At 47.7% G+C, this 14109-nt stretch overlaps 1 protein-coding gene across 3 annotated transcripts in view; it reads right to left on the reverse strand.

The window, feature by feature from the left end:
* The window catches only part of TRIO (trio Rho guanine nucleotide exchange factor), a 355929-nt gene that overhangs the window by 178721 nt on the left and 163099 nt on the right, over nt 1-14109 (reverse strand). For all 3 annotated transcript variants that reach the window (XR_001919786.1, XM_018065520.1, XM_018065521.1), the window contains exon 9: nt 9594-9824. Coding sequence is in view for 2 of the 3 variants with exons in the window: in XM_018065520.1 (XP_017921009.1) it covers nt 9594-9824 (231 nt within the window). In the remaining variant the exon portion in view is untranslated. The remainder of the gene's footprint in view (nt 1-9593; nt 9825-14109) is intronic.

Here is a 14109-nt window from a genome sequence, read left to right on the forward strand (position 1 = left end):
GTTAAAAAGAAAAGCTATTATGATCCGACCACTCAGGATTACAAATGGGCTACAATTTTTCTAGTGGTTTCTTTTAGACAGAATTATAAATACCAGGTGAAACTATATTTCCAACAAACATGAAAGTAAATCAAAGGAGACTACAAATCCCAAGTGCATTTTGAAAACAGTGGCAGGCAATTATAAAATCTAGGACATGACTTAGCAACTGAACAAAAAAGATCATATTCAAAACCAAACTTCCCTACGAGGCTTTTGTTCCTCACAGGTTTCCCAGATGGCTGAAGAATCCTGAATGAACGCACCTGCCCAAGGAGCATCTGAAAGACAAGCTTGTAGAACTTTCCATTTAAAATGTAAAATCATTTCCAATCAGGAGCTCCATCAAGGCAGGGCAGCCAGCCCCTCCCTCATTCAGCCGTCCGTGGGGGTTGCTGCCATCCCCCGGCCTTGTGAGGACCTCCCCCAGAAGAACCACCAGGCCAGGAGAAGGGCAAAAGTCGGTCTTTCTTTACAGGCAGAAGAACAAGGCTGGGAAGTTGACGCCTCCTCACTGTTCAGAGGATGTGGGGCAAGCTCGTTCCTCTGTACTTCAGTGCCCTTTAATGGCACCGTGTTCCAAGGCTGAGGTCACTCCACAGGCAGCCACCGAGACTTAAGACACGGACAATGGTCTCAGCATCTAAGTCAAAAGGTTAGCTGTGCAAGAAATCTTACAGATGGCTTAACTTCACTCCCTGCTTGTAATGTAATTACAAGGCTGAAAGCAATGATGGCAAATACAGACCTGACCTGATCACAGGGCCCTCCAGCTCTGAATTCTGTGATGTACGAGGCGTGATCCAATCAGTCCATCATAAAGGAGATCAGTCCTGAATAGTCATTGTAAGGACTGATGCTGAAGCTTAAACCCCAATACTTAGGCCACCTGATGCGAAGAACTGACCCATCTGAAAAGACCCTGATGCTGGGAAAGATTGAAGGCGGGAGGAGAAGGGGATGACAGAGGATGAGATGGTTGGATGGCATCACCGACTCAATGGACATGAGTTTGAGTAGGCTCCAGGAGTTGGTGATGGACAGGGAAGCCTGGTGTGCTGCAGTCCATGGGGTCGCAAAGAGTCAGACACGACTGAGCAATTGAACTGAACTGAACTGATGTGTGTGGTGTAACAATTACAGTGAAATGAAGCAGACACAAAACTCAACACGCGTCTGTGGGCTCTTGGGGACTGAGGGGACGAGGAGGAACCTTCTAGTTTCAGCACTCACCAGGGCCTGACAACCAGTGGCCCCTGCCATTTCTCTATTTCTCTCCAGAAGAGCCCACAGCTCCCCATTTCTTGCATCGATGTATTTCAGAATTAGAATTAAGCTTTTTCTATAATTTACTCCTAACCATTTTTTTTTAATGGTTTCCAGGACTTCCCTGGGAAGTCTGAGAAGATCCCACATGCCGAGCAGCAACTCAACTCCTATGTCCCAAATACTGAGCCTGCACTCGAAGCCTGAGAACCACAACTCCAGAGCCCACAGGCCCAGAGCCCATGAACTGCCCAAGAGAAGCCGCTACAATGAGAAGCTTGAGCACCACGACTACAAAGTAGCCCCTGTGAGCAACGAAGACCCAGCACAGCCAACATAAATGAATACATTTGAAAAAACAGGTTCTGGAACGTTTCAAAGTAGACTAAGCCTAAGGCTCACCTGAAAATGAAGTCTGTTTTTTTATTTTTAAAGTATCACAGTCCAGCTACACAGAGCAAACATATGATTCAGAACCAACTGCCCTGCGTTGCAAGAGCTCCTTTTTCCCAACCGTCACGAGAGCCCGGGAAGGCAGGAGCCGTGCTCCATGCACACCTTCTTGGCCAGAAGGGAGCAGGGGCAGAATCAGGGGGAAAAGCCTCGGAAAGAAGCTGGCAGGCTTCTAAGCTTTTCCATCATCCATCCATCCATCTCCTGGAAAAAATACAACTCACTCCTCCTGATATTATCCTCGCTTTAATTACATAATTACATACAATTTCTTAAAGACAACAAAGAACCTCAGGGAAGGAGGCAGGGAAGAAAGGAGGTAGGTAGGTTGTTATTTACAAAGTTTCACCTCGGATGTGCTGTGCTTAGTCGCTCAGTCATGTCCGACCCTTGGTGACCCCTGACTATAGTCCACCAGGCTCCTCTGTCCATGGGGATTCTCCAGGCAAGAATACTAAAGCAGGGTGCCACGCCCTCCTCCAGGGAATCTTCCCCACCCAAGGATCAAACCCAGGTCTCCCGCATTGTAGATGGATTCTTTACCATCTGAGCCACCAAGGAAGCCCTCACCTTGGATATTCCCATCGAACTCCAACCAAACTATCACCACCAAGACAGGCTGACACCTTTAGGAATTTCCCAAACTTAAAAAAATTACTTTTCCCATTCTTAATTTGGAAATCAATCTAAAATAGTCCAAAGTTGTCCAAGAAACATCTTAATATTTCCAGATGTTATCCAGGAAATAGGTCCAGATGTTATGCACAGCTTAAGTCTAGCTACTGAACTATAGATATACACACATAACTACAGAAATACAGACACACACTTGTGCACACATAGTTAATCCCTGGGCACTTTCCCCTTAGGGCAAGGGTCCCCAGCCTCCAGGATCTAACGCCTGATGACCTGAGGGGAGCTGATGTAGTAATAAAGAAAAAAAGGGGCATAATAAACATAATGCGCTTGCATCATCCCGAAACTGTCCCCCAACCCTGGTCCGTGGAGACTGTCTTCCACAAAACCGGTGCCTGGTGCCAAAAAGGCTGAGGACCGCTGCCTTAGGGCACGCTGGTGATGTGGCTGGCACCCCACAGTGGGGAGACCAAGCTGCCTGAGGCTTGTCCTAGGCTCTGTCCTCTCCCTGTCATCCTGATCCCTAAGTCCCCTGGGTTCCCACACCCCGTCCCACTGGCTCACAGCTCCACACCCTGCCTTCCTTATCGCGTCCCCTGCAGGCAAGAAATTCGGCTCTTCTCCCACCCTTCTTAACCCCAGGGTTGAACTGTCCGCTCCTTGGGAGCTGCGGTTACTAAGATGACTGACAGTCAAGTCTCTTCTCCAGTCCTATGATAAAAGACACTGAAAGCTTGCTCCAAAGACCCCAGAAAGATCAGCAGTCAGCCTATCTCTGCTCCCGGCAGGTTCCCAATCCCTAAGCAAACATTCGCTCCAGGACTCCCTAACTCTACCTGAGAAACTCTCCAGGAAAGATGGGCATCGCCTAACTATTCTTCCCTGGTGGCTCAGAGGTTAAAGCGGCTGCCTGCAATGTGGGAGACCTGGGTTCAATCCCTGGGTCGGGAAGATCCCCTGGAGAAGGAAATGGCAACCCACTCCAGTGTTCTTGCCTGGAGAATCCCATGGATGGAGGAGCCTGGTGGGCTACAGTCCACGGCGTCACAGAGTCAGACACGACTGAGCGACTTCACTTTCATGTTACCATTCTTATCAGGAGATGCAATCAGATCTGTGACTGTGGGAATGTAAACAGAAGAGGATATTAAACCTCAAGGTTTCCTAATGATCCTGATGAGAGAACCCATCCTCTGACTTCAATTAATAAGCACAGGACTGGTGAGATGCAGGGACCATCCCTGAAGAGCCAGGCCCAGTGTGGGTGGAACCCGCAGGGTCAGGCATCACCAAGGGATGTCAAAAACCTAGCTGGCAAAAGCCTAGCAGCCCAGGACCCAAGGTGGAACCGCGACTTGCTTCTCCGTAGACCTGAAACCCATGTCTTTGTGTTCAAGGGGCCAAAATCTTTAATATTTTAAGGATCTCGCATGCTGGCAACGTTCCCAGGCAAGGAAATGATCCTTCCCTTCTCCGGTCACCCCTTACTCCCCAACATTAACTATGAAGATTCCTTCATGAGGATCTCCCGATTAGATGACGACTCCATTGCAGGGCCAACTCTCCCCCATTCTAAACACAGAGACCTTAACCCCAGGTAGTTTTCAATTAGCAAAATCGGGGAACTTCTTCCACTTCTTCATCTATTCATTCATTTCAACAAATACTATTACACCAGACACCTGGCAAAAACACCAGAGAAAAGACGCAGCCCACTGCCCCCTGGACCTTCATCCCTGTCCTCCAAGACCCCCTGACTTCCATGCTGGTCCATGATGGGGACCCAGCCTATCTCCTCGCCTGGAATCTTGCTCTCACACTGCACTTGTCACCCTACAACCAGAGCCATCATTCCAGCATGAGTGGATTCCATCCTTTCAGTTCAGTTCAATTCAGTCACTCAGTCGTATCCGACTCTCGGTGACTCCATGGACTGCAGCACGCCAGGCCTCCCTGTCCATCACCAACTCCTGGAGGTCACTCAAACTCATGTCCATTGAGTTGGTGATGCCATCCAACCATCTTATCCTCTGTCGTCCCCTTCTCCTCCTGCCTTCAATCTTTCCCAGCATCAGGGTCTTTTCCAATGAGTCAATTCTTTGCATCAGGTGACCAAAGTATTTGAGTTGCAGCTTCAGCATCAGTCCTTCCAATAAATATTCAGGACTGATTTCCTTTAACATGGACTAGGTTGATCTCCTTGCAGTCCATGGGACTCTCAAGAGTCTTCTCCAACACCACAGTTCAAAAGCATCAATTTTTCAGCGCTCAGCTTTCTTTATAATTCAACTCTCACATCCATACATGACTACTGGAAAAACCATAGCCTTGACTAGACGGACCTTTGTTGACAAACTAATGTCTCTGCTTTTTAACATGCTGTCTAAGTTGGTCATAGCTTTTCTTCCAAGAACAGATGTCTTAATTTCATGGCTGCGGTCACCATCTGCAGTGGTTTTGGAGCTCCCACAAGACAGTCTCTCACTGTTTCCACTGCTTCCCCATCTATTTGCCATGAAGTGATGGGACCAGATGCCATGATCTTAGTTTTTTGAATATTGAGTTTTAAGCCAACCCGTCCTCTGCTACCGGAGAATCAAGTCAAACCCACAGCCTACGGGTTTGACCTTGGTGTGGTGAAACGGGGAAGCGCTAACCCTCTGCAGGCTGGCCAGGATCACTAAATAAGACAGAAACGGGCACTCAGGTTCACAAAACCATGCCCTCAGCATGTCCCCCGAAGCTCACAGAAACAACGCCAGAGCCTTAGGCGTGGGGGTCACCATTCCAGACCTGCCCCTACCCAGCTCTCCAGACAGCTGGGTGGAGAAATGACTGCCATTTCGTCTCTCCTCTATCCCCCAGTTCCTGTCACTCAATGGTCAACTGCCTGACTTTCCACCCACCCATCCAAGACCAGCTCAAACCGCGCATCTCCCAGGAAAATCTTCCTGGCACCTGGCAAATTGGCACTTACATCGTGATAAACAGGAGCCATCACCTTGATTACATGCTGCACCCCTGATGTTTGAGGGTTCAGACAAAGCTCCTTGGAACCCCTATATCCGCTTAAGTCCTTACGGCACAGAGATGTCCCCTTAGATGGCACGTGCATGGCAGGTAGATGACCCCCGTGAGGGTGCCTAGTTTTATTCACTCCCTCATCTGGGGAGCAACTTAATGGGCAATATCAAGTTCATGCCTTGGCAAAATCATACTCTACAACAGGCAAAGACAATAGGCGCTATTCGGAGCATGTTACGGGCTAATTCACTGGACTACTAAACAGTCCACTCTCACTAGGCGAGTCAAAATTGACCTAGTCAACATGTTTATCTCTCAGAATATCACACATTTAATTTTAGGTATTTATACAAAAAAAAAAAAAAAGAATGAAGCATGGACGAGACAAATCTAGAGTGGACTAGGTCTGCTTGACCATTTTTTCCCTAGAGTATTAGCTAGTAGTCCAACACCCACCTGGAGAAGAGTTCTTCCAAGATATAACTCAGCGAGGGTGACGCTCGAACACCTGAAAGGGCTGCAGTGGGACAAGAGGGGGAGGACCCACGGGCTTTATTAGGAGAAGATCTCCCCGTCAGAGGGGCTTTTTTGGGGGGAGTCAGCCTACTTCAGGAAAGCGGGTTTCGGGGCCCATTCACCTCACGTAACATGTTGAAGCCACTAAATCCACCAAGCTGAGAGGCGGGCAGACCACACCAGTGAGTGGGAGAACTGGTTTGATGGCATCCTGCTGTGGCCTGCTTCCAACACCCCCGCCCCACGTGCAGGAGTGCAGCGACGATGCAGCGTGTTGTCATGGTAAACTGAAGCTGGTCCTAAACTGAAAACCACTGCCAGGCAGGCACACAAGCCTACATTCTTTCATTCATTCATTCAACCAGACATCCACTAAGGGCTGCCCTGACCCACGGGCTAAAGGAACAGGCATACTAGGTGACCACGAAGACATACGACACGCGTGCGTGCAAAGTTACTTCAGTCATGTCCGACTCCTTGCAACTAGCAAGGCCCCTCTGTCCATGAGATTCTCCAGGCAAGAATACTGGAGTAGGTTGCCATTTCCTCCTCCAGAGGATACTTTCCACCCAGAGATTGAACCCATGTCTCGTAAGTCTCTTGCCCTGGCAGGTGGGTTCTTACCACCAGCACCACCTGGGAATGACAAATGGTATTTGTTTCATTTTTAAGCTAACGATGACCAAGGTTAATACTATCTAATAGGTAGGATGTGTGTTTGGGGAGGTCTTCAGAAGCCCTCCAGCTGCCTGCCCACCCCCATCCTTAGATTTGGACCCAGGGTCAGTGCTCTGGGACAGCACTTCAAGCCCTCCCACCCCACAGCGCCTGACTCCCACCCCAAATACTGTCCACACAGAAATTATGAAATTGCCTTTGCTTGTTATAAAAACAAACACACAAAAGAAAACTAACCACTAAACCAATATTATGTGTTTTAAAAATCAAATGCCATCCCCCCAAGCCTTCCCTTCCTCGGGGGCACTCTCTGTTAATGGTCTCGCATCTTTTCTTGCAAGAAATCTTTCACAGACGGGGTTACATTCTTCTGGGAGGGCTGTCTTCACAAGAACATCTTCATCCTCACCGCTCGTGCGGAAGCTCTTTTTCTTCTTCCTCAGTATTTACAGACGCCGCCTCACGACCCAAAGCAAGCCGACAAAACCACACGTGGGTTGGCTAACTGGCTTATTATGTTTCTGTGGACTTTGCTTTGGTCTTTACAAGTGTATCTTCTGCTGACGGCATCTTTCTAAAGCTCTACTATTTTCTTCGCTTATCCTCAGCTTACCTTTCCTGGCCCATGCTCAAGAGAGCAGAATTTTTCCCTGTGTGTGATTAACTTCTCGAGTTTCAGAAACACATTTTCAGTTCTGACATCCTACAGAATCCTCTGCGGGCAGCTGCCTGCTCTGCTTCATGCTTTCAACTTGGTTCCTTGCCTCACAAGCCAAACCGACAGAGCAGTTTCCTGTTTGTATAACGAGTCCAAACCATTCCCGATCATTTAATCGACAAAACGTTTCCCTTCAAGAGCAATTGTTATTTCTACGGAATGCTCACAGATCCGTGGACTGTAAAACACCTTCTCCTGCCCACATCCAACCCTGTTCTGGTTCCTGAGAAAAAACATGGCCAGCTTAATGAACTGGTTTTGCAATGATCATAATTACCTTTCTACCTAGAAAAATTAATGTTGGCTGTTTTCAAATTCGAGCGCAGCTAGTGCTTGGCACCAAGCTAGGTGGTCAGACTCTTCAGCCTGTTCCCCGAAGCTTCCTTTTCTGAAGCGAGAGAGGCCCAGGAGCTTATTCCTATGCGACTGGACACCCCAAGGAGCTCTGAGAGCTGGAGAAGGCGGAGGACAGCTGCTGCTCCCGTCATGGGTCCAGAGTGCGTGCTGGCCCGTGGATACATAATGAACACCTGATCCAAGGGATACGGATGCAGGCAAGACAATTCTTTAATAATTACAGTGAAACTGTTAATATTTCACAGTCTGTGACAGTTCGGGGACAATTAAGAGAAACTAATAACGGTGCCTTCAACCTCACAACTTCAGTTCTCACGGTAATGCCAAGACCACGACTCCTCCACCTTCTTTCCCTGCCAGTCACCTTCTATGACTAATGTAACACTGCAACCAAGCACGTACCACATCCATATCATGATTCCTGATGCATTTCGATCATGCACACTGCAGAGAACTCAAAAACCATCAGTAGAATCAAAGCAAACTATGCAAAAATTAAAAACCATAGATGCTTCACTGGTGCCTCAGCAGTCAACAACCCACCTGCCAATGCAGGAGACCCGGGTTTGATCCCTGATCCGGGAAGATCCCCCATGCGGTGGAGCAACGAAGCCCGTGGGCCACAACTATTGAGACTGTGCTACAGTAACTGAGCCCACGTGCCCCAGGGCCTGTGCACCAAGAGAAGTCACGGCAGTGAAGAGCAGCACCCCTAGAGAGCAGACCCCGTTCCCTGCAGCTGGAGAAAGCCTGCAGAGCAGTGAAGACCTAGCAGAGCCAGAAACAGATAAATAAGTTACTAGATATACACACACACAGAGTAATTAAGAGGGTCTGGAACTCACCAGGCTCCTGCTAAGAGCAGAAGGGTGGTCAGTGCATGTGGAGGACTCACGTGCACTCCCACACGTCAGCCCCGACAGCGGGCACCCCTCACCTTCAGGTGGTACTCGAGGGGCTGCAGAATGAGCCACTCTCCGGGTCCAGGGGAGCCTCTGTCCCCAACCCATCACTGTGGCCTCAAGCCACCTCCCCAGATGCTATGGGTTTCCCCGCACACCCAGAACTCCTCATCGCGAGTGACACCTCATCTATACCCTTGTCTTCCCCTCTGTTTTAGGGCAAAGACATGACTTTTATCTTCTTACTAAAGCTATATCATATTTTATAAGCCACCCCCCTAGCTTTAATCCTCAAGACCCTGATAGCACAACAATCTTTCTTATTTCATAGGGAATACACAGTACCAGGATGGGGCTTACTCTTACATTCAACAACAAAGGTGTCCACTGTTTAGAAAAGGACAGTCTTTTGTAAAAGCCTACTATACGTTAATCAGACAACTATTTATGAAGCACTCCCGAGCCCCTGAGATGGCACTTTCTGACAAGTGGGGAGAGAAACACAACTGGCTTACGATTAAGTAATCCGAGTGGAGACAGACCTAAAACTGTCCCAGCACCATGCACGAGCACCCGGGGCATTGTTCTCACAAATAAACGCAATTGAGGATGAGCTGCTGCGAGGCGGAAAGCGAGGGGCTCCGGGGTAGACCCTGCCTCGTCTCCTGTGTTCCAGGCACACGAGCTCAGGGTGTGAGCAGCCTGAACACGCGTGCTCCAGAGCACGGCTCTCACGCATGGTGAGACAGAAGCTGCACACGTGTGTGCGCATTTGTGCGTGTAAGCTGTGTGTGTGTGTGCGTGCATGTGTGTGTATTCTTCTCTCCCTCATCGGGCCTATCTCACTTTCTCGAGCACAGACAGGTCTCCTCTATGACACCCACACCTATACTCTCACCCAGCACAAATCGCTCCCAGGAGGAGCGGCGCCACCACACGGACCCCTGGGAGGACACCGGCACCCACACGTGGGGGGCGCCCCCGCGAGGAGGCCCCCCGCTCACCTGCTGGACGTCCTGCTGGAAGACGCAGAGCTGCAGCCGCTGGTGGAGCCGCACCTTGCGGTGCTGCCAGATGTTCTCCAGCTGCCGCTGGTGGTGCAGCACCTCGTGGATGACGTCCAGGACGTGGTGCACGGCCTTCGAGTAGTTGGCCGAGGCCGTGAGCGAGTCGGAGCTGCCGGGCGTCAGGGGCCGCTGGAGCTTGTCGAGCAGGGACTTCCCGTCCTGGCTCACCTGCCGGCGGGACACAGGAGCCATTATAAGCCAGCGGGTGCTCCAGAAGCGCGGCTCTGCCCAGACCACGCCGCGGAGCCCACCCTCCAGAGCGCGGCAGGCCTACACAGACACATGCTCACCTACACACACCCACACCCAAACGTAAAGCAGAGTTTCACTCAAAGGCACGTTTTATAAAGACTAAAATAAAATTTAGAACAGACCCATCCGTTATTCAGTGACATCACAAAACCAAATGTGGCAAATCACAGAGTTAAAATAAAAGGACTTTTAATTTTCATCAACACTGTAGTAGATGCTAGTCTTAATAAGCATGCTATTCTGCCTGGTTGCTCAGATGGTAAAGAATCTGCCTGCAATGGAAGAGACCTGGCTTTGATCCTTGGGTTGGTAAGATCGCCTGAAGAAGGGAATGGCAACCCCCCACTCCAATATCCCTGCCTGAAGAATTCCATGGACAGAGTAGTCTGCAAGCTACAGTTTACGGGGTCCCAGAGCCTGATGCGACTAAATGACTCACACACACAACCATTCTGTTTTAAATGACATACGCGTGCGTGTATGCATGCATGCTAGGTCACTTCAGTCGTGTCCAACCCTTTGCAACCCCAGGACTGTAGCCCACCAGGCTCCTCTGTCCATAGCATTCTCCAGGCAATACTGGAGTTGGTTGCCATGCCCTCCTGCAGGGCATCTTCCTGACCCTGGGACTGTCTCCTGCGCTGTACACAGTTTCTTTACTCCTAGCGCCACCTGCAAAACCCCAAATGACATATGGGCTGACACAATTTCACTGCTGGACTACCTGCAAACTGAAATTTAAAAGTATTACTTTTCTTGTGTTATATTAGAGAGAACATAACAATTACAATGGAGCAAAATTTTAAAGCTGAATCTTGCAATCTAAGGGGGAAAAAAAAAAAGGACTAATCTAGCACCAGGCAATAAATATGTACTTACACTTTGTGACATAGTTGGATAGCAATTTTACTTCACAAAATAAAAAGAAAACTAAAGTGCCATTTTATTTTAGTTCACTAACTTAAAAGAAGTTATTTTAATTAAACAGCCATCATTTTTAAAGATTTCAGCACTCTAACAGTTAACTATCCAAATACAGTTAAATGAAAGCCAACAGACTAACCAAAACAAAAAATTAAGGAAAGGTATGGGTGGAATACAGAAAGAAAGCATTATGTATTTTTAAACTTAGGAATGGTTATGCCAGGTGTGGTAGAAACAGCTCGATCAGACTGGACAGAAGGATGTGATGCGTGTGAAGTGTGCGTGACTCGGGTGCTTCCTAAGCCCACCCGCAGGACCAGGACCTTTGTGCTCAGATTCTTCGGAACGTTTCCTGGGGTATCCATGAAAAAGAGGAACAAAAGAGGGCCTTGCTAACAGACACAAAATGGGTTCAGGGGCAAAGTCTTACCACAGAGGAGACAGGGACAGTGGGTGAGTGGGACCGGCCAGAGGAAGCCAAAACCTGGGGGCGAGCAGAGGCCTGGAGAATTTTCTAATCTCTTCCTTTAATTTTCTAATCTCTTCCTTTAATCCTCTTACAACTGAAATCGTGCTGGAATGTGACATCTTTGTTTTCTAATAACTGAACCTGAGACCTCTATTGAAGTGCTGACTCTTCCTTAGGAAGGATGGTGCTATCAGACTTTGCAGATTGAAACTGATCTCCTACATCAAGTTAGCAAAACGGAAGCAGAAAGCTGACATAACCAAAGGGAACGGGGTGTCAGGCACGTGTACAAACAAAAACAGGGGAAAGGCAAGTCTTCCGAAGAAGGGAGCTGCCCCCCGGAGTCACTGACACTTGTGCGGGCACTTCTGATACAATGATTTGGGGGGAGGCATGACGACTACTTTGGGGAGAGGATTTATTGTGGCCAATTCAGAGAAGCAGTCTATCACCACTGAATCAAACACCACCCTGCTTTTTGTACGGGCTGGCCAAAAAGTTCATTTGAGGAAACCTGCACGAACTGTATGGCCAAGCCAATAAACCGAGTTAGGCTCAGACGTATAAATGAGGAGGTTTTTTTCCTTTTCTTTTTTCCACCTGCTCTTAACATACGCTGGCTTTTCCAGGAATGCAGTTACCATGTTAATCAAAGGAAGGCACGCTTGATTTTCTTTGAAGCTCTCCAGGAGCTGCACTTTATTAATAAAATACCGGTACGATAATACCATTCTCAGTACTTGAGTCACAAATATAATGCACACCTAGTCTGCATCTGTAGCGGCCATATTGACAAAGGTTTTAAATACATGTCTAGCATCTGAATACCTAATTATCTTCTATTTGCTGTACTCAGGTATGTGTAGACTGAAGCACAGTTTATCATAAATTACCTTTTGTCTCTAATTTATATTGTAGCACATGTGGTGTTGGAGAAGACTCTTGAGAGTCCCTTGGACTGCAAGGAGATCCAACCAGTCCATTCTGAAGGAGATCAGTCCTGGGTGTTCTTTGGAAGGACTGATGCTGAAGCTGAAACTCCAATACTTTGGCCATCTCATGCAAAGAGTTGACTTATTGGAAAGGACTCTGATGCTGGGAGGGATTGGGGGCAGGAGGAGAAGGGGATGAAAGAGGATGAGATGGCTGGATGGCATCACCGACTTGACGGACATGAGTTTGAGTGAACTCCAGGAGTTGGTGATGGACAGAGAGGCCTGGTGTGCTGTGATTCATGGGGTTGCAAAGAGTCGGACACGACTGAGCGACAGAACTGAACTGAACTGAATTTACATAGACAATTTTTTTTCTGAAAATAGATTACCACCCCATACATTTTATTTCAGCAGGTATCATAAAGTTTCAGTCAAACAATGGGGATGCAGCATTTCTTAGGACTGAGGACCAATACTCCAAGTTACACATTTCACATCTGTACAGAACCTAGAAAGAATTGCTTACAAATATTCCTTCTGCCTTTTACTCCTTATAAAACACGTAAGTCAGGAAATGCTCACCAGAGCATATGACTTGGTAAACACATCGTAAGGCTACAGATCAGAAGGTGTGGGGCAGACACTGACTTCTGCCTCCTAGAGTCCACTAGCTTCTCCGTCACAGCCAAACCCCACGGTCAGGAACAGCAATACCCCAGCTCTAAAGCTGCATTTCCTAGACTCGCTTTTAAACAGGAGTGGCCAACAGGCAGTAATTAAAACTGTTGAATGGGGCTTCCAAGAAAGCTGTCTAGGAGGTTGAGTATGCTCATTCCCCCTTGCCTATTTTTCTTCCCTGCTCCCAAGAACTTGGTGGAGATGGCTGGTGCTTCAGCAGCTACTGATGACCTTGAGGCAACCACAAGGATAGTAGCCCACTTGCTAAAAGAGGCAAAGCAAAAAGACAAAAGGATTCAGGGATCCTCTTACTAAGAGACCTACCACACCAGCCCTGGACTGCAAGCCCTGGGACTTCCCCACTGGCAAAAAGTCACCCTCTGTCTCAAGCCACTGTTCCAATCTTAAACCACAATACAGAATGGCCAGTGGGCTCCCAGCTCGCACCACGTTCCCAAAGGCATGCACGCAACACCACTAATATGCTACTACTGAGAATACATGATCTGAGCAAGAACATTCCAACTCATCTTTCTTGACATCTGTGCAACTGTTTGACAGAGCAAGAGCAGGAATCATTACTGGGTTAGAACACATGCCTGCTCAGGCTGGAGGGGCAGCAGGAAGTGACTGAGTACGTGAGCATCTCATCTCAACTTAACATAAGGGGACGCATTAAGCAAAGCTCTTTCTTCTGGGAGCCGTAAGCAGGGATTAAACCGTCTCTGTTGGTGCTACTGCTATACTGTCACTGGGGTAGAGAGTATGCCAGCAGACGTGGAAAGAAAAATCCCAGGCAGGAGAACATCTGTTGTATCAAAACTGGACCCTGTGGAACTTGAAGTGCGTGCCCCCATGTAGCACCTCTCCAATAAAACTTTCAGAAAGAACTTGACCTTATTTCAGTGTGTTGTTTACAGATGTGTCAATTTAAAAGGTATTATTTGAGCACATGAAAGATATCATATATACATTTTAGTAACTTTTAGCAAAATGTCTTTATCTTTTTTAAGTACAGAAGAACAATATGGGGAAAAATGTTAGAATTTTATAAAGGGGACTATTCTACTGTACAGAAACAAAAGATTTTTAAATGGTACAGAATAACCAGCAGAAATCAAATTTTTTAATTTAACCCATTTCATATTTTTAATAAAATAAAAAATTAAAATAGCAGCCAAATTATTCACATATA

This window comes from Capra hircus, chromosome 20 (genome assembly GCF_001704415.2).
Source record: "Capra hircus breed San Clemente chromosome 20, ASM170441v1, whole genome shotgun sequence".
NCBI classification, from domain to species: Eukaryota; Metazoa; Chordata; class Mammalia; order Artiodactyla; family Bovidae; genus Capra; species Capra hircus.